The 22,304-nt window shown below is 41.1% G+C and overlaps 1 protein-coding gene across 2 annotated transcripts; it reads right to left on the bottom strand.

The window, feature by feature from the left end:
• Positions 1–1,582: 1,582 nt before the first annotated feature.
• On the bottom strand, positions 1,583–22,016 carry ganc (glucosidase, alpha; neutral C). 2 transcript variants are annotated; one of them, XM_060934265.1, is made up of 24 exons: positions 21,944–22,016; positions 21,541–21,603; positions 19,414–19,516; positions 16,739–16,866; positions 16,421–16,597; positions 16,295–16,316; positions 15,501–15,564; positions 15,313–15,409; positions 14,966–15,149; positions 14,465–14,609; positions 9,606–9,841; positions 9,389–9,515; positions 9,131–9,210; positions 8,875–9,018; positions 8,692–8,788; positions 7,123–7,224; positions 6,743–6,986; positions 6,155–6,219; positions 5,870–5,946; positions 5,707–5,781; positions 5,463–5,576; positions 4,840–4,952; positions 2,581–2,681; positions 1,583–2,340 (listed from the first exon to the last, which is right to left on the bottom strand). In XM_060934265.1, the coding sequence occupies exons 1-24, from the start codon at positions 21,991–21,993 to the stop codon at positions 2,234–2,236; spliced, it is 2,715 nt and encodes a 904-aa protein (XP_060790248.1). In that variant the 5' UTR covers positions 21,994–22,016; the 3' UTR covers positions 1,583–2,233. The 2 variants fall into 2 exon arrangements, with proteins under 2 accessions (XP_060790248.1, XP_060790249.1); XM_060934266.1 differs by having other exon boundaries at positions 1,583–2,334.
• Between the last annotated feature and the right edge of the window lie 288 nt (positions 22,017–22,304).

The raw sequence follows: 22,304 nt of genomic DNA, 5'->3' as shown, positions 1-22,304 counted from the left end.
CAGCAGAAGGCATTCAAGCTCTCTAAACCTGTTCTCAATGCAGCTCAGCATTGAGCAGTCTCAGCATTACTAGAGCATGGAAGCACTGTCTACCATGCATGTCCACAATGATGTCAGAGCAAACTCATTACAAGGCTCACAAATGCAAAACAAAGTGAATATACTCTAACTGCATTCCTCAAATGCAAATCTTGTAGCAGAACCATTTTGATGTGTATTTAACAGAATCTCACGATAATGTGAGTTAATACTGGTTCAGAGAGGGTTTCAACTTGCCACAATAAGGTCTTCATTTTTATTTTTTTTTCCAGGACATTACAATAAGTACCCAAGATTTAATCCTGGCGGCATGGTGGTGTAGTGGTTAGCGCTGTCGCCTCACAGCAAGAAGGTCCTGGGTTCGAGCCCAGCGGCCAACAAAGGCCTTTCTGTGTGGAGTTTGCATGTTCTTCTCGTGTCTGCGTGGGTTTCCTCCAGGTGCTCCGGTTTCCCCCACAGTCCAAAGACATGCAGGTTAGGCTAATTGGTGGCTCTAAATTGACCGTAGGTGTGAATGTGAGTGTGAATGGTTGTGTATCTCTATGTGTCAGCCCTGCGATGACCTGGCGACTTGTCCAGGGTGTACCCCGCCTTTCGCCCGTAGTCAGCTGGGATAGGCTCCAGCTTGCCTGCGACCCTGTAGAACAGGATAAAGCGGCTAGAGATAATGAGATGAGATGAGATTTAATCCTGTTAGTAAGAAGCAATCTAAACCTTTGGTCATGATTTCAGGATCCTTGTTATAGATTTAATATGCAAAGAATTTTATGGATGCCTTTTTAGAAGACAAAACATTTGTCATGCATCCAAAATCTATAATCCAGTGCAGTCTTTAAATTTTACAACATCTATTTAAATCATGTGTTATCTCAGACAGCCGTTGGAAAAAAAAAACAACATAAGATGTCTTAAACATGTAGGGCACCACAAAGCCATTAGACAATCTTCAGTGCACCTTGACATAACTTCAGCATATCACTGGAATTTTACTGGTGTGATGAACAGTATTCTTCCAAAAGTTGTTCCCTCAGTTAGTGTTTTGATAATGATAGTGAAGAACGCTGTATAACACATGGGTCCAGTATCTCACAGCTGTGTTTAACTGGGTTTAGGTTTGCTGACTGCGAAGGTCAAGTCACATGATTTATATTATTCATACTTCTCAAAACCTTATGCACTGTGGCTGGGGACATTGTCATCCTGGAAAAGTTCACTGATCAAGATTGAAATGTTTCATTATAGAATCAAGGTGATCAGAAAGAAGAACAAAGGGACTCAAATCATGTAGGCAAAATGTCCCCACAGCATAACAGAACCACTGGTTTTCCTTTAAATTTGTCACCCATCTGTAGCTATAATACTATGTGTTAATGAATGTGTGAAAAGGCAACAGCACATGTGCAACAGTGTAACTGTGTGTGTAGGTGTGTTTGCACCACCTACAACACAAAACAGTAAAAGACTTACGTAGTACATATAAAAGGTCAGAGACACACCAGGTTGTTTGACTGTCCATGTTTTTATGTAACAAAACATTGCAAAGTTAGCATTGTTATATAAATCATGGCCATGTAGTACAGGGCTTTATAGCCAGACATTAACACAAAACAGGAAGTAAATAAATCAATTAGATTATAATGTTTCAATTTATAACTTCCCTTTTGAGTTCCGTTAAGAAATGTAATTGCTGATCTCACATATATTTGCCTTCTTCAGTCTGACAAAATTTACATACAACATTTCCCTGCTTTTAAAAATAAAACATCTAATATTGCTATAAAAACAATAAAACCCAACTTTAATTTATAGATAAATTGAACATGCACAGAAAAGGCCCTGATATTGTTTTCCTGCTAATGATATTTAAAAACAAAACTACTGTAACAATTCCCTGAGGTAGGATAATGAGGGACTGGGAACAGGCACGACAATTCAAGCTGCATTTCGTTTTTATTGCTCACTTTTCAGTGGCTAACACACAGGTACTGTATAAATACACAGATTTCAGAACACAGCTCACTCTTTCTCTTGTTACTGGCCATCTGAAAGACACAGTCACACGTTAATAGACAGCCAGTAATTAGACATAGGTGTAACTCGTCACATGTCATCTGCTGGTTCAACCTGACTCCTCGCCGTTCACAGCCGACACTCAACCACACCCTCGCTGCCACAACAACCTACTAATATATTGTTAGATTATGATTTCCCAGTCTGTGTGTATCTCCAGATCCAAACCAGTCAGCGTCAACAGAGCTTGCGTTGGTTCAAACTGAAACGTGACTGTGGTCGTCCCTGCAGCTGGGTTGAGAGAGAGTGTGTGGATTAGTAGTGGATGAAAAAAGTAACACAGTCTATGCTACATGCTTTACTGTAGGCTTTCTTCCATGTCAGAATTAATTAATATTTCCAAATTAGTACTAAAAACAATATAAACAAAGTGACTGCTACTTTAAAAAAACATTTATAAACTGGACATTATATTTCAAGGTGTCTTAAGACTGTATTTATAATAAGCACAGTGATGTACACATGTCTCACTTGATTTTAGAGTAGGACTGCTATCAACACTCTTCTGACCCAGAATCACCACTGACTCCAGTTTGCCACCAGACATGAAGAGCGCCTCTTCATCTGCACAGCTACATATAATATATACATAAGATTATGCCTAGAATTGCAGTAATTAACATTTACCAGTTTAGTGGACTGAAGTGTGTGTGTGTGTGTGTGTGTGTGTGTGTGTGTGTGTGTGTGTGTAAGTAAAATGCACAGTACCAGCCAAAAGTTTGGACACACCTTTTTATTAAATGCTTTTTCTTTATTTTTATGAACTAAAAGTCACTTCATGTCTTAAAGTAATGATGGATGTCGTTTCTCTTTACTTAGTTGAGTGGTTCTTGACATAATATGGATTACTACATTTGTGGAATAGGGCTATGTACTGTATTTTTTTTTTTACTGTTTGATCTCAAACACATTAAGAAGGCAAGAAATCCCACTAATTAACTTTTGATGAGGCACACCCGTTAAGTGAAAAGCATTCCAGGTGACTACCGCAAGCTGGCCTAGTGGTCGGATCATACCAAAGACATAAAAATGGTACCTACTGCCATCTAGTGAGGCAGGCCGTAATACAGATGTAAGAGTCAAACTCTTGCAGCTACCAGAGGACCAGCCCCCAACTGTAACCCTAGCTATGTAATAGGCAAGAGGCCGAGGGCTACTGAAATGGAGATCGGAGCCGCCCGATGTGCCTTGTAGCATGGGAAGGACTTTGATTTGATTCCAGGTGACTACCTCATGAAGCTGGTAAAGATAATGCCAATAGTGTGCAAAGCGTAATCAAGGTAAATAATGGCTACTTTGAAGAATCTAAACTATGAAACAGCTTGTTTTTAACACTTTCATTTACCGCATAATTTTATATATATATATATATATATATATATATATATATATATATATATATATATATATATTTCATAGTTTTGAGGTCTTCAGTATTGTTCTACAATGTACAAACCCCATTTCCAGAAAGGTTGGGATATTTTCCAAAATGCAATAAAAACAAAAATCTGTGATTGGCTAAATCAAGGTCAAGTCAGTTTATTTCTATAGCGCTTTTAACAACAGACGTTGTCGCAAAGAAGCTTTACAGAAAATTAAAAACTTTAAACATATGAGCTAATTTTATCCCTAATAACTGTATTTATCCCTGATGAGCAAGCCTGTGGCAATGGAGGCAAGGAAAAACTCCCTCAGACGACATGAGGAAGAAACCTTGAGAGGAACCAGACTCAAAAGGGAACCCATCCTCATTTGGGTGATAACAGACAGTGTGATTATAATTAAATTGCTTCTATAAACATGTCCTACATGGTCACAAAGTGCAACTGTTAATTCGCATGAACCTTTACTTAACTGACAAAGTACAAAGAAAAGACTTTTAATAGATTTACTGACCCACTTAATTATCTCATCTCATCTCATTATCTCTAGCCGCTTTATCCTGTTCTACAGGGTCGCAGGCAAGCTGGAGCCTATCCCAGCTGACTACGGGCGAAAGGCGGGGTACACCCTGGACAAGTCGCCAGGTCATCACAGGGCTGACACATAGATACAGACAACCATTCACACTCACGGTCAATTTAGAGTCACCAGTTAACCTAACCTGCATGTCTTTGGACTGTGGGGGAAACCGGAGCACCCCCACTTAATTATATTTTGTAAATATAAACAAAGTCAGAACTTGAAATCACAGATTTTTGCTTTTATTGTCTCATCTCATCTCATTATCTCTAGCCGCTTTATCCTGTTCTACAGGGTCGCAGGCAAGCTGGAGCCTATCCCAGCTGACTACGGGCGAAAGGCGGGGCACACCCTGGACAAGTTGCCAGGTCATCACAGGGCTGACACAAACACAGACAACCATTCACACTCACGGTCAATTTAGAGTCACCAGTTAACCTAACCTGCATGTCTTTGGACTGTGGGGGAAACCGGAGCACCCGGAGGAAACCCACGCGGACACGGGGAGAACATGCAAACTCCGCACAGAAAGGCCCTCGCCGGCTGCGGGGCTCGAACCTGGACCTTCTTGCTGTGAGGCGACAGCACTAACCACTACACCACCGTGCCGCCCCTGCTTTTATTGTATTTTGGAAAATATCCCAACTTTTCTGGAAATGGGGTTTGTAGAAAATAATCAAAATACAGAAAAACCTATGAATGAGTAGGTGTGCCCAAACTTTTGACTGGTGCTGTATGTATGTGTGTATATATGTACACACACACTACCTGCTAATGAGTCTGCCTGACTGCATAGAGAATTTACGCAAGCAGAACTGCTTTTTGTCCCTATAGCTGAAGGAGTGTCCATCATCCTCATACAGCAGACCTTCAGCATTGCCCTGTAATGCAGGTACTTATTAGCATTGAAAAAAATCACAAGTTATCGTTTTAATTCAAATATTAAGCATAAAGTAGAATGAAAGTTTCCATAGCCTTAGAACAAAATGAAGACAAAGAAATTTACGATATAACAAGACATTTAGTGTGTTAGGTTTTACAAAAGGTTTATAATCACAAGTGCAAACAAAGAAACAAAAATGGTCAGTACTGTATATTAAGATATTAATGGCAAAAATATAAAAACTATCTCAGTAAAAATAAATTGATATCTCCCTTTTTGAATGTGAAAAAAGAAACTGCTTGGTCAATTTTTTTTCAATTATTCTTGACAGCTGTCATGTGATGGGGACAGCTGGCGGGTTGGAATTGGCAGATGAGTATATTGAGGAGAAATTAGGGGAGAAAAACCTTTTTCAAACTACATTTCCCCTTTTACCCAGACTGAGAGTGAAGGTGTGCAAACATATGACCCAACTGTATATCAAGATATTGCTTAGAAGGATGATCACCTCCAAGTCCAGAGCTACAGTCAGAGTGAAGGGGTATTGCTGGAGATCATCAGTGCAGGAACCACAGCCTGTTCTCCTTGTCACGACTGTTCCTCCACGCTGGAGCACAGGCACCTGGAAAATAGACACCACACAATAAGGAAAACACAAACCATATAGGTCAGGTCAGGTTTTCTGAATAAGGTGTTTACTGTCCCCTGCGTGTGGTTTGGCTAGTGTGTGCTGTAATGGAGCATTGACTCACTGTCTCCAAAGTCACAGGAAGTGTCAGAGTCTTGCCTCCTCTGTGCATGTCACCGTTGCTGACATCATACCACAGCTACCACACAAAACCACACACACCTCCACTTAGGTACAATATGTAGATACATTGCACTGCAAATGACATTGAGGAGCATTAGACTGACCTCATCTGACCCTGGCAGGAAAATCTTGACTTCTGTGACTCCTGGGTCAGTCACAGGACAAGCCAGTAGCGCGTTGCCTGGAATCATGCACAGCAATATTGCCTAAACATTATACATTGTCATTTATTCTGTATAACAATGTTTATGGAGGATACTTTTCAGTTTAATGTGAACTTAAAGGAGGTCAATGTGATTCCCTCCCCCGTAAAGAGACCTTGGGTCTGTGAAAGGCGCTATATAAATTTAAATAAATAAATAAAAATTATTATTATTAGACATATTTACCAATCATGTACTGGTTTTCCACAGTGAAGATTTCTGTCTCCTTCGGGAACTCCACCCATAGCGGTCTGAGACAAGTATAAAAAAAAAAGTCACTGTTTTTTGAAAACTACAAACTTTTTATCTACAATGAAAAGCCCAGTCCATCACCAAATCAGCCTACAGCCACAATAACACTAAGATAGCACCAAGAAAAATTTTCCTGTGTTAATTACTCTTGTTTATGATTTCTAACACCTAACAAAGTGTCTCTTTTTTTATTGCTCCCATTTGGGGAAAAAAAAAAGTTAGCAAGGATTGCACTTAGCCTTCTGCTGTTAGACTCACAAGTACTTTAAGTTAAAGTCAGTTAAACTACATTATGTATTATGATCAACTTTATTATTTTATTAATAATTCTGAATATCTTGCATATGTATTTACTAAAATAATTGGTCTGGAACATTTATGCGTTCATTTAAACGTAGGTAGTAATTAGGTCATCAATCCAGAATGTATTCCCACCAGTTCCAGAGCTACAGCTACCCTGAGCAGGATAAAGCAGTTAGTGAAGATGAATGGCAATAAAGTAAAAAGTTGAAAGTTGCGTACCTCATTGGGGGTAATGCTGAGGTATGAGCAAGGTGATAGAGAGTGTACCAGTAAGGCAGGAGGCAGTATCTCTGTTGGATTGCTGATCGCACTGCTGAAGTGACTGTGTCCCCGAACAGCCAGGGCTCACGCCGTTTGGTCCGTTTATCTGAGTGGCCTCTATAGAAAGGCTGTAGTGCCCCTGCCTGGTACCAGCGCACCAGCAACTCAGGGTCAGGATCCCGCACAAAGCCTCCTACATCAGCTTCAGACATATAAATTACATATACAAGTTATGATACAGTTTTCCCTTGTATCATTTATCATTAAATCATGACAATGTATAATGTCAAATATCAGTTTGTGGCTTTCTTGGCACCCACTAAAGGAGGCTAACTGACCCCCACAAAACTGCATTCCAGTGATACTCAATGACAACAGCATAGGGATTGAAATTTTCAGATACTCCCAGGTAGCAACATTGTCCCCTGTCCATATAGCGCCTGTGGAAAAAAATAACAATAATAAAGACAGCATCGCTGTGTTAATTGAGTCAAATGGAAAACAACAGAATAGAAAACAATTAGTTTGTTCTCCAGTGACTTGGAAAAAAAGAGATCAGTAGTGCATTTTATCCTCTTTTGAAATTTTTTCGGTTTTTAATACAGTGCAGGGGCGTAGTTAGGATTTTTCGGGGGGGGGGGTCACACACTGACTGGCAGCCTGAGTACATTATGTAACAAAAAATAATTACCATTTCTAGTTTTAGGTAGCTTAGAAACCGGCTCTTCCATTATTGCTGTTTCTTCTACGTTTTCTTGATGTTGTGTTCTAGAAACGGCACTAAAACTTAGCTTCAAAGCCACAAAATGCAACTTTGATGGAAAAAATATATAATAAATCGCTTACCTCTCTTCACGTCGAAAGGAGGAAAGTTTTGCTTGTTTTGACATGGCGAATTATTAACACAAGAGGAAATACTCGTAATTCGCAACTAAAAAGACTGCAGCTACACTGGCAGCTTGACCATGCTTTCTAGTGCGATCGTGTTGTGCTTGCGCAGAACTGTGTCAGTCCTGTGTGCCTTGGCTCGTGCACCTGAAGGCGCGCCTCCTGCACACATGCCTAATGAGCTCCGGCACGCGCACCGTTAACAAAGAACACCTGTCTTTAATCAATGAACTATGTTTGGGCTATTTAAGGACTGCGCCCATGTAAGGATGATGGGAAGTATTACGCTGCGTCTAGTGTGCCTTACAGAGCCTTGTTTCCTGTCCTTGTTGACCTCCTGGTTTTTCGACTCCCGTTTCTCGTCCATTGATCTTGTACAGTTTTGCCTCTGATATTCTGTCCACGCCTCGATTGACCTCCTGCCTGTTTCCTTGATTACGATTTTGCCTGCTGTTTCAGACTGTTTGCCTGTTGTGTGCGTTTCACGCACATTATGCTCATATCGCACTGTGTATTATTTAACATATCTACATTTACATCCACCTCTCCCGCACACACTGACAAACTGAGTTTTCGTACCCAAACCACAGGAAGTCCATACAAGGTTATAGAAACCCTAATGAGGCTGAGGTGACAATCAAATTTTTTTTTTTTAAATGTTAGAAAAATTAGTGGGCGCTTTTCTAATATTCTTATGCAGCTATTGAAAAAATGTATGGTCTGACAAAAGGGGGGTCACGGGCACTCCAGGACCCCCCCCCCCCCCCCAGCTACGCCCCTGCAGTGTTCTTCAGTGTATGTAGAGTTACACATTACATGATGTGATATGCTTAACCAATCAGAAACAGACTGCTGACAGACCCATCCAGTGTTGATCTTGCCACTGTAAAACCATGGACTTGTATCATTTAGTACCGGACTAGTGGCCAACAGGGGGGAAAAAAAGCAGTTTCAGTTTTTTCATGCCAAATGTTCTGATACATTGTGGAATAGAAAGAAAGCCACAGTTTTTGGCTTACCCATTCTCTGAGACCCTGCAAAGAAGGAGCGTGACAGGACAAATGGTCTCTCCAAGCCACCAGAGCGAGTTATCAAACCCTCAACAGTGGCCATATGCTGTGGAGAAAATAATACTGTGATTACCTGTACTGTCTAAAGATTCATCAGTGCAAACTAAGGATGGATTTTACAGCTACTCTAACCTGGAAGAAGCCATACAGGTTGTGTAATTCCCTGTGCTCCCAGCCTGAACAATGAACCACGTCTTTAGGCATTGTTTGCTCCGGTCCAAAAAAGACAGAGGGCTCGTTCATGTCATTCCACACAAACAAGGACTCTGTAGATCCCTAATCCACAAAAACATTAGATAAAGTACAAAGAAGGGATAGTGCATGTAAGCAATACGCAGAGCTTTAAAACCGATGAGAGAAAAGTTTAAACTATACTGCTTATCCTTACTTTATACTTGTCAAGTGAAAAATGCCTGGCATACCACGACCTTGTCCTTGAGCTACTGAAGTCCAAGTAGCAGGAATCACCTAAGGATACACCACAATAACAAACTTGTCACTTTCAAGACACCAGTATGATCATTGAAAAATTATCAAGGTGTTGGGATTGTAGAAATTAACATTACAGTTTGATAAGACAAAAAAAAAAATAGTCTTGGGACAGAAATTTGGAAATGTTGAGAAACAATAAAAAAAATTACTATACCTGGCCAGCATGTTCCATGATAAATACCACCATCTCTGTCTTTCACAAAATGGCCTCCATCTCTGGCTTCACAGAAAAAAGGCCAATCAGGGTCAGCCTTGATATGGGGATCATTGATAACCACCAACTACTAAAACAGATGAAGAAGCAAACTATTATGACACTGGATATGTGCATTCAAAGCATCAACCATAACTCCTGAGTTTTCCCTGCCCACCTTCCTTTTCTTTCTCTGCAGATGGAGCTGCATGTCCACTGGGTTAGGAAACCGTTTGGAATCCCAGGTGAAGTAGCGTTTCCCTTCAGTATGCTCTATGTCCAGCCAGATTACATCATAAGGGATGGTGTGGAGGTCGAAGCCAGCATCGACAGCTTTCACATCCTTTTCGTTCTCATAGTTCCAGCGACACTGGTGATATCCCAGGGAAAACAAAGGTGGCAAGGCTTGGTATCCTGTCAACAGAGGAAGAAAGATATTCATGTGAATAGCCCTAATATTTATACTTTACTAATATCAAAAGGAACTGTGTTGGAGATTGTCAGCTACCAGAGAATTGTATGATGCTTCCAATTGAGTTTTCAGTGAAAAATACAGTGACTACTACTGTTGTATACACTCAATGTGTAAGTGACAATCTGTCTAATCCACACCACTCATATTCTATTAGCATTACCAACATGGTTCATCTCATCTCTAGCCGCTTTATCCTTCTACAGGGTCGCAGGCAAGCTGGAGCCTATCCCAACTGACCACGGGCGAAAGGCGGGGTACACCCTGGACAAGTCGCCAGGTCATCACAGGGCTGACACATAGACAACCATTCACACTCACATTCACACCTACGGTCAATTTAGAGTCACCAGTTAACCTAACCTGCATGTCTTTAGACTGTGGGGGAAACCGGAGCACCCGGAGGAAACCCACGCGGACACGGGGAGAACATGCAAACTCCACACAGAAAGGCCCTCGCCGGCCCCGGGGCTCGAATCTAGGACCTTCTTGCTGTGAGGCGACAGCGCTAACCACTACACCACCGTGCCGCCCCCAACATGGTTCAGTTTTATTAAAAAAATGCCCATATTTACAACACTGTTTCAAGTTATCACATGGGACAAGACAGTAAACAAACAGCATTGGCATCCATCCATCCATTATCTGTAGCCGCTTATCCTGTACATGGTCGCAGGCAAGCTGGAGCCTATCCCAGCTGACTACGGGAGAGAGGCGGGGTACACCCTGGGCAAGTCGCCAGGTCATGGCAGGGCTGACACATAGAGACACACAACCATTCACACTCACATTCACACCTATGGTCAATTTAGAGCCACCAATTAGCCTAACCTGCATGTCTTTGGACTGTGGGGGAAACCGGAGCACCTGGAGGAAACCCACGCAGACACGAGAAGAACATGCAAACTCCACACAGAAAGGCCTTTGTTGGCCGCTGGGCTCGAACCCAGGACCTTCTTGCTGTGAGGCAACAGTGCTAACCACTACACCACTGTGCCACCCAAACAGCATGGCATATCTGTGTTTATCTTGGTTACCCATATCAGTATATTGAGCATTATTATAGTGCAAATATTTTGTACCTGTACTCAACAGCCACAGACTACACAGTCACAACATTGTTATACATTATGATTTTGTTGTGCAGGACTCACACATGAAAATACAATAAAAAATAGATACAGCATGTAAAAAAAAAAAAATTAGCAGGATGCAAATGGTCATGGTTTTAAATTGTGTGCATCATGAAACTGAATCACTGGTTAAAGGTCCCATGGCATGAAATTTTCACTTTCTGAGGTTTTTTAACATTAAAATGAGTTCCTCTGACCTTCTTAAGTCACCCCAGTGGCTAGAAATTTCATAATGTGTAAACAAACTATGCCCAACATTTGAGAATGGCGCGTCAAAACGGCGCGTTGATAAACTCTTCCCTTGCCTACGTCAGCAAGGGAGATGATCCCCACGCCCCCCCTCTGGATTCCCACCCACTGTATGGATTGCCCACCCAGCTCAAAAGTTGCCACCAAACATGGAAGTTGCACTGTACATGGATGTGACAACACAGAAAGGAGTCTGTTTTTACTGCCGACGGGAGAGCCCCTGAAGACGCAGTGGCTTAATTTTATTTACTTCAATAATACGCCGTCGAGTCTACCTAAGACGGTGTATGTTTGTCAGAAGCATTTTCCTGATGAATGTTTCCACAACTTGGGACAGTACAGGGCAGGTTTTGCACATCAACTGTCACTGAAGCCTGGGTCCGTACCAAGCATCCCTGCGGCATCAGCCACAAACACCGAACAAGTAAGTGTATAACTGTTAAGTCGTTTTGCCGTGTTTTAAAATCGGTGCCACGCTAGCCTTGCAATGGCTACATTAGCTGTGCAGCTAACCGCTTCCTGCAGTTAGCCAGGTACTCTGCGCTACAAAACCAAAAAGCATGCAGCATGCTCTGTTAAACTGAGTTTAGTCTGGAAATTGACTGTAACTTATGAGCTTATGTTTTGCCGTGTTTTAAAATCGGTGCCACGTTAGCCTTGCAATGGCTACATTAGCTGTGCAGCTAACCGCTTCCTGCAGTTAGCCAGGTACTCTGCACTACAAAACCAAAAAGCATGCAGCATGCTCTGTTAAACTGAGTTTAGTCTGGAAATTGACTGTAACTTATGAGCTTATGTTTTGCCGTGTTTTAAAATCGGTGCCACGTTAGCCTTGCAATGGCTACATTAGCTGTGCAGCTAACCGCTTCCTGCAGCTAGCCAGGTACTCTGCGCTACAAAACCAAAAAGCATGCAGCATGCTCTGTTATAATAGCCAATCAAAACAGTTTTTACAAAGACACCCACATTCTTTTTTTTAAGTCACTCGTTCATTTTATTTGTTTGTTTGTTCAGTAAAAACCCAAACATTTGTTGAATTTATTTTATTTCCTCGCGTCGCACCTTAATGACGTCAGCGCGCGGTATTTTTCCCTTCGCGGTTTGTTCCTTCTCTCTCGCCATAGTAAGACACCCACATCCGCTTGTTCTGACCCACTGGAGGTAGCGGCACAGTGCTGTTAGCCAATCAGAGGTAACACGTTTACATGTCATGAATATTAATTATAAGACCCGCCCCCACCCTCTACCCTTCCCTGCCTCCTGCTTCTCATTAGCAAATCGACACACTGGGAAAAGCGCTGAAATGGGGCTTTCTCCCAGGAGGCTATATCTACAACCCCGATTCCAAAAAAGTTGGGACAAAGTACAAATTGTAAATAAAAATGGAATGCAATAATTTACAAATCTCAAAAACTGATATTGTATTCACAATAGAACATAGACAACATATCAAATGTCGAAAGTGAGACATTTTGAAATTTCATGCCAAATATTGGCTCATTTGAAATTTCATGACAGCAACACATCTCAAAAAAGTTGGGACAGGGGCAATAAGAGGCTGGAAAAGTTAAAAGGTACAAAAAAGGAACAGCTGGAGGACCAAATTGCAACTCATTAGGTCAATTGGCAATAGGTCATTAACATGACTGGGTATAAAAAGAGCATCTTGGAGTGGCAGCGGCTCTCAGAAGTAAAGATGGGAAGAGGATCACCAATCCCCCTAATTCTGCGCCGACAAATAGTGGAGCAATATCAGAAAGGAGTTCGACAGTGTAAAATTGCAAAGAGTTTGAACATATCATCATCTACAGTGCATAATATCATCAAAAGATTCAGAGAATCTGGAAGAATCTCTGTGCGTAAGGGTCAAGGCCGGAAAACCATACTGGGTGCCCGTGATCTTCGGGCCCTTAGACGGCACTGCATCACATACAGGCATGCTTCTGTATTGGAAATCACAAAATGGACTCAGGAATATTTCCAGAGAACATTATCTGTGAACACAATTCACCGTGCCATCTGCCGTTGCCAGCTAAAACTCTATAGTTCAAAGAAGAAGCCGTATCTAAACATGATCCAGAAGCGCAGACGTCTTCTCTGGGCCAAGGCTCATTTAAAATGGACTGTGGGAAGTGGAAAACTGTTCTGTGGTCAGATGAATCAAAATTTGAAGTTCTTTATGGAAATCAGGGACGCCGTGTCATTCGGACTAAAGAGGAGAAGGACGAACCAAGTTGTTATCAGCGCTCAGTTCAGAAGCCTGCATCTCTGATGGTATGGGGTTGCATTAGTGTGTGTGGCATGGGCAGCTTACACATCTGGAAAGACACCATCAATGCTGAAAGGTATATCCAGGTTCTAGAGCAACATATGCTCCCATTCAGACGACGTCTCTTTCAGGGAAGACCTTGCATTTTCCAACATGACAATGCCAAACCACATACTGCATCAATTACAGCATCATGGCTGCGTAGAAGAAGGGTCCGGGTACTGAACTGGCCAGCCTGAAGTCCAGATCTTTCACCCATAGAAAACATTTGGCGCATCATAAAACGGAAGATACGACAAAAAAGACCTAAGACAGTTGAGCAACTAGAATCCTACATTAGACAAGAATGGGTTAACATTCTTATCCCTAAACTTGAGCAACTTGTCTCCTCAGTCCCCAGACGTTTACAGACTGTTGTAAAGAGAAAAGGGGATGTCTCACAGTGGTAAACATGGCCTTGTCCCAACTTTTTTGAGATGTGTTGTTGCCATGAAATTTAAAATCGCCTAATTTTTCTCTTTAAATGATACATTTTCTCAGTTTAAACATTTGATATGTCATCTATGTTCTATTCTGAATAAAATATGGAATTTTGAAACTTCCACATCATTGTATTCCGTTTGTATTTACAATTTGTACTTTGTCCCAACTTTTTTGGAATCGGGGTTGTACGTGCCAAGGGTTCATTTCGAGAAAGGCTTCGGATATAACATCCGGAAACCTCCACGAGCCCGTTTAAAGCATCAACAAACCACCATGCCATGGGACCTTTAAAAGAGACAGAAAATGTAGAAACACTTTTGTGCAAATTGGCCTTAAGATCAAAGATTATTTGAGAAACTGTGATGAGCAGGAAGTTCAGTGTATTACATTATTACTGTGTATTTGCTAATATTTGACAAAAGGTAGTACACCTGTGAGTTGTGCATACTGAGAAAACACTTGGGCGGGTGACGGTCCAAGCAGTATAAAACAATCAATCTGTCCAATCTCTGACACCCAGTTCACATCAATCTGAGGATTTTTCCTGCTCTTCTTCACCGGTGGGCCATCTTCTCCCTGTTGAAAAACACACCATATACAGTACAGCGGAGTTGGCATCATCATTCAACAACCTATAAATTTCTTGCTTCATTTTAATTGACAAAATTTTAACCTCTGTTGATTGTGACTGATTGAACCATACTCTTTTGTGCTCCGGTTATGATGTCATTATCACAAGATCATCAGTTATTGAAAAAAGTTATTGTTAAGAAGGATGAATATATTCATAGTGGTTTCCAACAGGACATAATGCACACTGCAGTTTGGCCTAGCTTATTATGATTGAAAAAACATTGAGGCCCTATAAAATATAAATGTTGTCTGGCTTAGAGTAGCCCTTGACAGCAGGGTATAAATAGATGGAATGATACCTCCTGACAGCTTGAGCCATACTGCAGATCTACCAGAGTTTCAGAGGCGTTAAGCCAGAACACCCCTAGTGTTTTGTCTGGCTTGTGAGCCAATAGCAAAGGAACAGAACCATAAAGGCCCAGTCTACTGTTGATCTCATAGGCAAACACATCCAGGTTGTACAATCGATACGGCTTACTGCCACTGTAAAACACATGACAAAGTTAGTTAAACTGTATTAATATGTTTTCGGAAACTATTAATACAGAGTAAATTGTAGGATCAGTTTAAGTAACCTTAAAATGTAAAATGTCCCTTTTTAATTCGAAAGCATATGGAGGACTGACATATTAAGTTCTGACTCTACCTGGTGTCCTTCAACTGGAGAGAATCTGCATGCTCAGGAATACCATAAGCATGGCTGAAACCATGGAGCCTAAGGTCAATACCCACTGAACTGTGGCCTGTATTAAAAATAATGACACTGATATATGGCTTGGCTTTATAATATCTCAAACTGAAAACTGAATTGGGAGCAATGCTAGGGAGACATACCATTTGCTTTAATGTCTTGAAAGTGTCTGAAGGTCTCCTTCGACAGACATAAAGGATTTTCTTCCTGCAAAATGAGAGATTTAGAATTTGACTACAAGACTAATGCAGTCATACTGTTATTCAAATACATGTGGTTAGGTTAATATGGGGCAACCTTGGGCTGAAGTGCCCTTGAGCAAGGCACCTAACCCCTAACTGCTCCCCGGGCACTGTAGCATAGCTGCCCACTGCTCTGGGTATGTGTGTGCATGCATATGTTCACTGCTTAAAATGGGTTAAATGCAGAGGATGAATTTCACTGTGCTTCAGTGTGCATGTGACAAATAAAGACTTCTTCTTCTTCTTCATTATTATATTATTATTAATAAAGTACTAATAATGCAGGTGGCACGGTGGTGTAGTGGTTAGCGCTGTCGCCTCACAGCAAGAAGGTCCGGGTTCGAGCCCCGTGGCCGGCGAGGGCCTTTCTGTGCGGAGTTTGCATGTTCTCCCCGTGTCCGCGTGGGTTTCCTCCGGGTGCTCCAGTTTCCCCCACAGTCCAAAGACATGCAGGTTAGGTTAACTGGTGACTCTAAATTGACCGTAGGTGTGAATGTGAGTGTGAATGGTTGTCTGTGTCAGCCCTGCGATGACCTGGTGACTTGTCCAGGGTGTACCCCGCCTTTCGCCCGTAGTCAGCTGGGATAGGCTCCAGCTTGCCTGCGACCCTGTAGAACAGGATAAAGCGGCTACAGATAATGAGATGAGATGAGACTAATAATGCAGTATTTTATGTGTATATTTTAGATTCTTGCCTGAGCTGAACTTGAGGATGACCTGTAAAAATGCAAAAAGGATTTAGTGTAAGTAAAAGAAATTTTCATTTCCAGCAAAGATGACTTTTTACAGTGAGCACACAGACAACATATTTATCCAATTACCTGGCTAGATTAGACAGTGTCTCAAAGCAGAGTCTGCCTTCAGGATTAAATGTGACAAGTGCCTCAGCCTCATAGAGAATGTCTAGGTGGAATGGGAGAGCAAAGACCTGGACATGGTACTGCCCTGAACCCCATGTCAGAGAAACACAGTCAGCTCTCCTCCACTCAATATTCAACCTGTGATGTAAAATTCACGATGGAAGGGATTTTAAACATAAGATAGAATAGACAAAAACTGGGCACACAGTGTCTTTTGACTTGTTCTGCATTCAGTGCATATCAAAATAAAAAAACTGTCTTGTTAATTTCAGGACTTACTGCTCATATTTTGGTTCTCCAATCAGTACATCCGCAGCTTTATAGCGTGCTCTGACAGGCTGCAGTTCATCAATAGTAAATCTCAGAGTTCCATTAGGGATTACATGGATTAGCAGAAGCAAGTGTTCCTGTTCAATATAGATATTGAGAGATTGATTCATATATAAGAGACAGACAGACAGACAGACAGACAGACAGACAGACAGACAGACAGACTGACTGATAGATCCCAGAAGGGACTTCACCAACACCAGCAGCACAGAGTTAGAATTACACTAAACATAATTTAACATTATAAATGAAACAAAAATATTTATAACTGACGAAAGTACAAGGAAAAGATTTTCAATAGTTTTACTGACCAACTTAGTTGTATTTTGTAAATATAAACAAAGTTAGAATTTCATGCCTGCAACACACTCAGAAAAAAAAAAGTTGGGACAGAGGCATTATTACTGTAGTATTACATCACCTATCCTTTTCATAACACTTTTTAATCGTATGGGATCTTAGGATACTAATTGTTGCAGTTTTGCAATTGGAATTTTTATCCATTCTTACTTGATACAAGACTTCAGCTGCTCAACAGTCCATGGTCGTTGTTGTCTGAGTCTCCTCTTCATGATGCGCCATACATTCTCAATAGGAGACAGATCTGGACTGGCAGCAGGCCAGTCCAGCACACGCACTCTGTGTCTATGAAACCATGCTGTTGTAGTCCGTGCAGAATGAGGCCTGGCATTGTCCTGCTAAAATAAGTATGGACTTTCCAGGAAGAGACATTGCCTTGATGGCAACATACAGTATGTCTCTCTGAAATCCAAATATACACCTCCATGTCAATGGTACTTTCACCCCCATACCACCACAGATGCTGGCTTTTGCACCTTTCTCTGATAACAAACTGGATGGTCATGTTCACCTTTGGCATGGAGAACTCGACATCCGGTTTTCCCAAAAACAAGCTGAAATGTGGACTCATCTGACCAAAGCACACATTTCCACTGTGTTTTGGTCCATCTGAGATGAGTTCGGGACCAAAGAAATTGGCGGCATTTCTGCATAGAAATCATGAATAGCTTCCTCTTTGAGTAACACAGTTTCAGGTTGCATTTCTGGTTACAGCAGCAGACTTTGACAATGGTTTTCTGAAGTACTCCAGAGCCAGCGTGTATATATTTGTCACATTAGCATGACAGTTACTCAGGCAGTGCCACCTGAGGGTTTGAACATCAAGCACATTTAACAGTGGTTTCTGACCTTCCCTTTATGCACCGAGATGTCTCTGAATTCCCTGAATCTTTGCACTCTGAAAGACCTGAATTCTCTGCAATTTTGCATTGAAAAATATTCTTTTTAAATTGACTAACAATTCTCGCACGAATTTTGGCACAAAGCAGTGACCCATCCTTGCTTGCAAAGACTGACCCTTTGATGCATGCTCCTTTTATACCCAATCATGGTACCAATTAACCTGCTTATTGTGAATCTTCCAAAATGGTGTTACTTGAATATCCTATGAACTTATCAGTCTTATTTTGCCTCTGTCCTAAATTTTTTTTGAGTGTGTTGCAGACATCAAATTCTAACTTTGTTTATATTTATAAAATACAATTAAGTTGATTGGAAATCTTTTCTTTGTACTTTTGTCAGTTACATTACGGTTAACATAAATTAACAAATCACAGATTTTTGTTTTTATTGCATTTTGGAAAATATCCCAACATTTCTGGAAATGGGGTTTGTATATAAAGTATGAGAGTGCAATGTGGTGTAAACATTGTTGATTGCTGATATTGTTGCATTATATTAATATTAATTAATTTGTATGAATTTGTAAATTAAAATGGAGTCTGTACTGTGCAATGCTTTGTGTTCTGTGTTTAGAAGTCAATAGTGGTGCATATGCTGCTATCATCAGTCAACCGTCCCTTAGATGTAAAGAAACAGTGAAGAGCTGAGCCCATGTTTACATTAGACCGTATCAGCGGATCATCAGATTAACGTTTTTAAAACGATTAGTGTGCACACAGCAACACCAATACACAATTTGCGTGCACACAGCAATGCCAATACACGGATACGCTCGGCTCCGCAGGCATCCTGCGCTCCAAATCACTCCGCCCTGAACAGCGAGTGCCCTCTGGAGGGTGCGCACTCCGGCCTTGCGCAGCTCACAGAGCACGCGAGTAAAGTGAACAAGCTGTGATTCGGGACTGAGCCGCTGTGTGTGTGATCCCAGCGCATATCACTTACCACTTGCAAGTGGAAGGATGGCAAGCCTAAAGACAATCATAACTACACAATGGGCAGTATTTGCATCAGTATTTGCAGTATTTTCATACTTTTATACTCTTTAATGAAAGGTGATACAAGGCGGAAGTCCGCGCCGTTTTTCAGCAGTCGCGTCACATGACCAACGCCAGCGAATCAGGAAGGTGGATGTCACAGTGACGTTGTCCAATGAAACGCCAGCTAGAGCTCAGCACAGCGTATCCGCGTATTCTGAATGTTTACACAGCACCGGAGCTGACACGATCTGGATTGAATACGTGGACGCTGGCGGATTCCCGTTTCCCGGCGTTTCCAGGTGGTTTAATGTAAACGGACAGTGCATCCGCGAAGAAAACGAGACAGATACGGTCTAATGTAAACGTAGCCTGAGGTGAGTGTACCTGAGAGTCGAACTCACACAGCTCCACAGCCGCTGCTCTCTCTCGGAGAACTAAGGTGTCCAGTAGGGCGCAGTATTGAGACCCAGCTTTGGCTTTCTGTCTCCTGTGTTGGTTAATGTAATACAATTTAATGTAATATAATCCAATGCAATGTAATGTAATATAATGTAATGCAATGTAATATAAAGTAATATGTAATGCAATGTAATGTAATGCAATATAATGTAATATAATGCAATGTAATGTAATATAGTGTGATGCAATGTAATGCAATGCAATGTAATGCAGTGTAATATAATGCAATGCAATGTAATGCAATGTAATGTAATGCAATGTGATGCAATGTAAGGTAATAAAATACGGATGAATAGAGGGCTCCGAGATGATGCTAAAAATAGTAACACTGCGCGTGCGCGGCCATCTTGGAAGTCACTCGCTCCAGAGCGCGCATAGAGTACACATTCACCGATTCGTTTCCGCGTTAGAGGGCTTAGAAGCTTGGATTTTTTTAAGAATTTAGACATCTGAAGTGATGGAGCACTACTGTGAAAGTTTGCATAAGCAGGCACGGGAGCGTTATGCTGAGAAGGTATGTTTCATTGGGAATGTAGATCCATACTCTGTTAGTGAGAGGGAATGGAAAGCTGACCCCAGCTTGTTGCCACATTTAACATACATAGATCTTGTGAACTATCTACTGTTTCACCCAAGTCCATTTTGTGAACTAAAGGATTTCCAGAACTACAAGAGCATGGAAGCATACAATAGATTTGTGTCCGGTTGGGTCCGCGATGTGTCGGGGTTGACTGCTGAAGACGGAGAGACAAAAGTGATCAGAGGGAAAGTGTTACACTCGCAGAGTCTATCCCAGCCTAGTCTACACCCCTGGATAATATTTGACAAGAGACATGCTATTTTGTGTGCACATTGCAACTGCATTGCTGGACTTGGGGAATGTTGCTCCCATGTTGCTTCCCTGTTGTTTTATGTTGAAGCAGCCACGAGACTGAGGGAAAGAACGACGGTCACACAACAGCCGGCATACTGGATGCTACCGGTAACTATGAAATTAAAATAACTATTTTAGTAACTATGAAATTCAAGACAATATTAACCTACCTGTCACAAAGTGATCAGAACAAATCCGGATACAGTCAAGTTGTCCTAAATTTGATCGGTTAATGGCAGCCAGCCACTGTCGTCTCCTCCGCTCGCTTTTCTCCTGTGCTACAATTCCCTGGTTAGTCACGACTTTAGGGAGTCTGTGGAAGCTTTTGCCACCCTTTTCCCCCCGGCTACTACAGCCAACAATGACACACGTATTCGGCATTGTCACCCCTTTTTGCTTCGCTGGACAACAACAATGCACTGACACAGCGACCTTTGACTTCCAATATGGCCGCCGCCGGGTGCGCGCTGACCTCGAAGCACTCTATAAGTAGCTTTGTTCCCAAAGCGAAAGAAATACAGTTCAAAATTTTGAATAGAATTTACCCAACCAAAGAATTTCTTAAGAAGAAATTTAAATCTGAAACTGGTAAATGTGTGTTTTGTGAAACAGAGGAGGAGGATTTGGAACATCTTTTCTTTCTATGTGATTTAATACAAAGATTTTGGATTGATTTTCAGGCTTGGCTACAGTCTAGGGGGATTCAGTTTGCCCCTTTATCCATTAAAGAAATTAAATTTGGAGTGTTTTTAAATAATAACAAAATTGAATATGGTATTAATAATTTACTACTTTTAGGTAAACACTTTATTCACAAATGTCGTTTTTTTAAAACTAAACCTTATGTTACACACTGGAAGATTGACCTCAAGCTTTTTGCCAAATCTTTAAAGTTAGTTGAAAATAAGGATGTTGGTTATTTTATATCCTTTTTGGATGACTTTGATTTACTCGATTAACATATGTAAAGATAGTTAAGTAGCCCCTTTCTTGTTCATATTTTTTACTTTATTGCTATGTATGTGTTTTACTTCTTTGATGTTTTTTGGATCTGTATATATATGGTGCTCTATTTGTTTGTATTTTGAATGTTTTTGGAAATAAAAGAAAGGAAAAAAAAAAGTAGCTTTGTTCCCGAAATTCTTCTCGATTGTTTGTATACTGTATAGAAAACTTACTTGTAAAACAAGATTTGGTTGGCCCTCTCAACTTTTTCTTTACCCTCGTCGTCTGGCACGACGCTGAAAAGTAATAAAGTCCATGGATACTGTGATTTGTCCATATTGTACATTACATACACATTTTTCTTATATTACATATACATAACTAACATATACATATATTCATTCCCCTCTCTGTATCGCTGGAGAGACACCAACTGCCGGAACCAAATTCCTCGTGAGTGTCAACCAGCTTGGCCAATAAAGATGATTCTGAGTCTGATTTGTGTTACTCAGTCACATTACAATGAGCAAAAACACCGGAACGGATCAGGAAGACCACAGCAAGCGGTTATATCGTGAGTAAACACACGCTGTAATTTTGTTTTCACTGATTAGAGTTTGACAGGTCTCACATTACCTCTGGAGCTTATCTGTAGAAGCAGTCCTGTGTCCGCTCGACTCCGCCATGCTTTCTTCCGGTATAGCAGTCAGTCACTGAACTGACGGTACCTATGGAGACGCGCCACGCCCCTTTTCGACTTAAGCGACTCGGATTGGTCAGTTTTAACTGGACAAATACAGACCTAAAAGAAGAAGTGCTTATGTTTGTTGTTTTATATTTTTAGAAGTGTGATTAATGAGAATAGTATTGTGTTTTTGACTCTTATTTGTTCAGCTTATTTCACAGATTTCCTGTGCAAATCTTCTTTCATTCTTGTCCAGACAAGTATCAGTACACCAAACATAGAACGTTAGCATTTGGTTTCATCTCATCTCAT

The sequence above is a fragment of the Neoarius graeffei genome, chromosome 11 (assembly GCF_027579695.1).
Source record: "Neoarius graeffei isolate fNeoGra1 chromosome 11, fNeoGra1.pri, whole genome shotgun sequence".
In the NCBI taxonomy this organism is placed as follows: Eukaryota; Metazoa; Chordata; class Actinopteri; order Siluriformes; family Ariidae; genus Neoarius; species Neoarius graeffei.
Note: the sequence above shows the minus strand (reverse complement) of the source record. Positions and strands in the feature narration are given on the sequence as shown.

Excerpts from the sequence above, each read along its gene's own strand:
- ganc (XM_060934265.1), bottom strand. The coding sequence starts at position 21,993 with ATGGCGGAGTCGAGCGGACACAGGACTGCTTCTACAGATAAGCTCCAG. Across the intron at positions 15,410-15,500 it reads TCAAGACATTAAAGCAAATG|GCCACAGTTCAGTGGGTATT; the intron begins GTATGTCTCCCT and ends TTTTTAATACAG. Across the intron at positions 9,516-9,605 it reads TGCAGAGAAAGAAAAGGAAG|TTGGTGGTTATCAATGATCC; the intron begins GTGGGCAGGGAA and ends CTGTTTTAGTAG.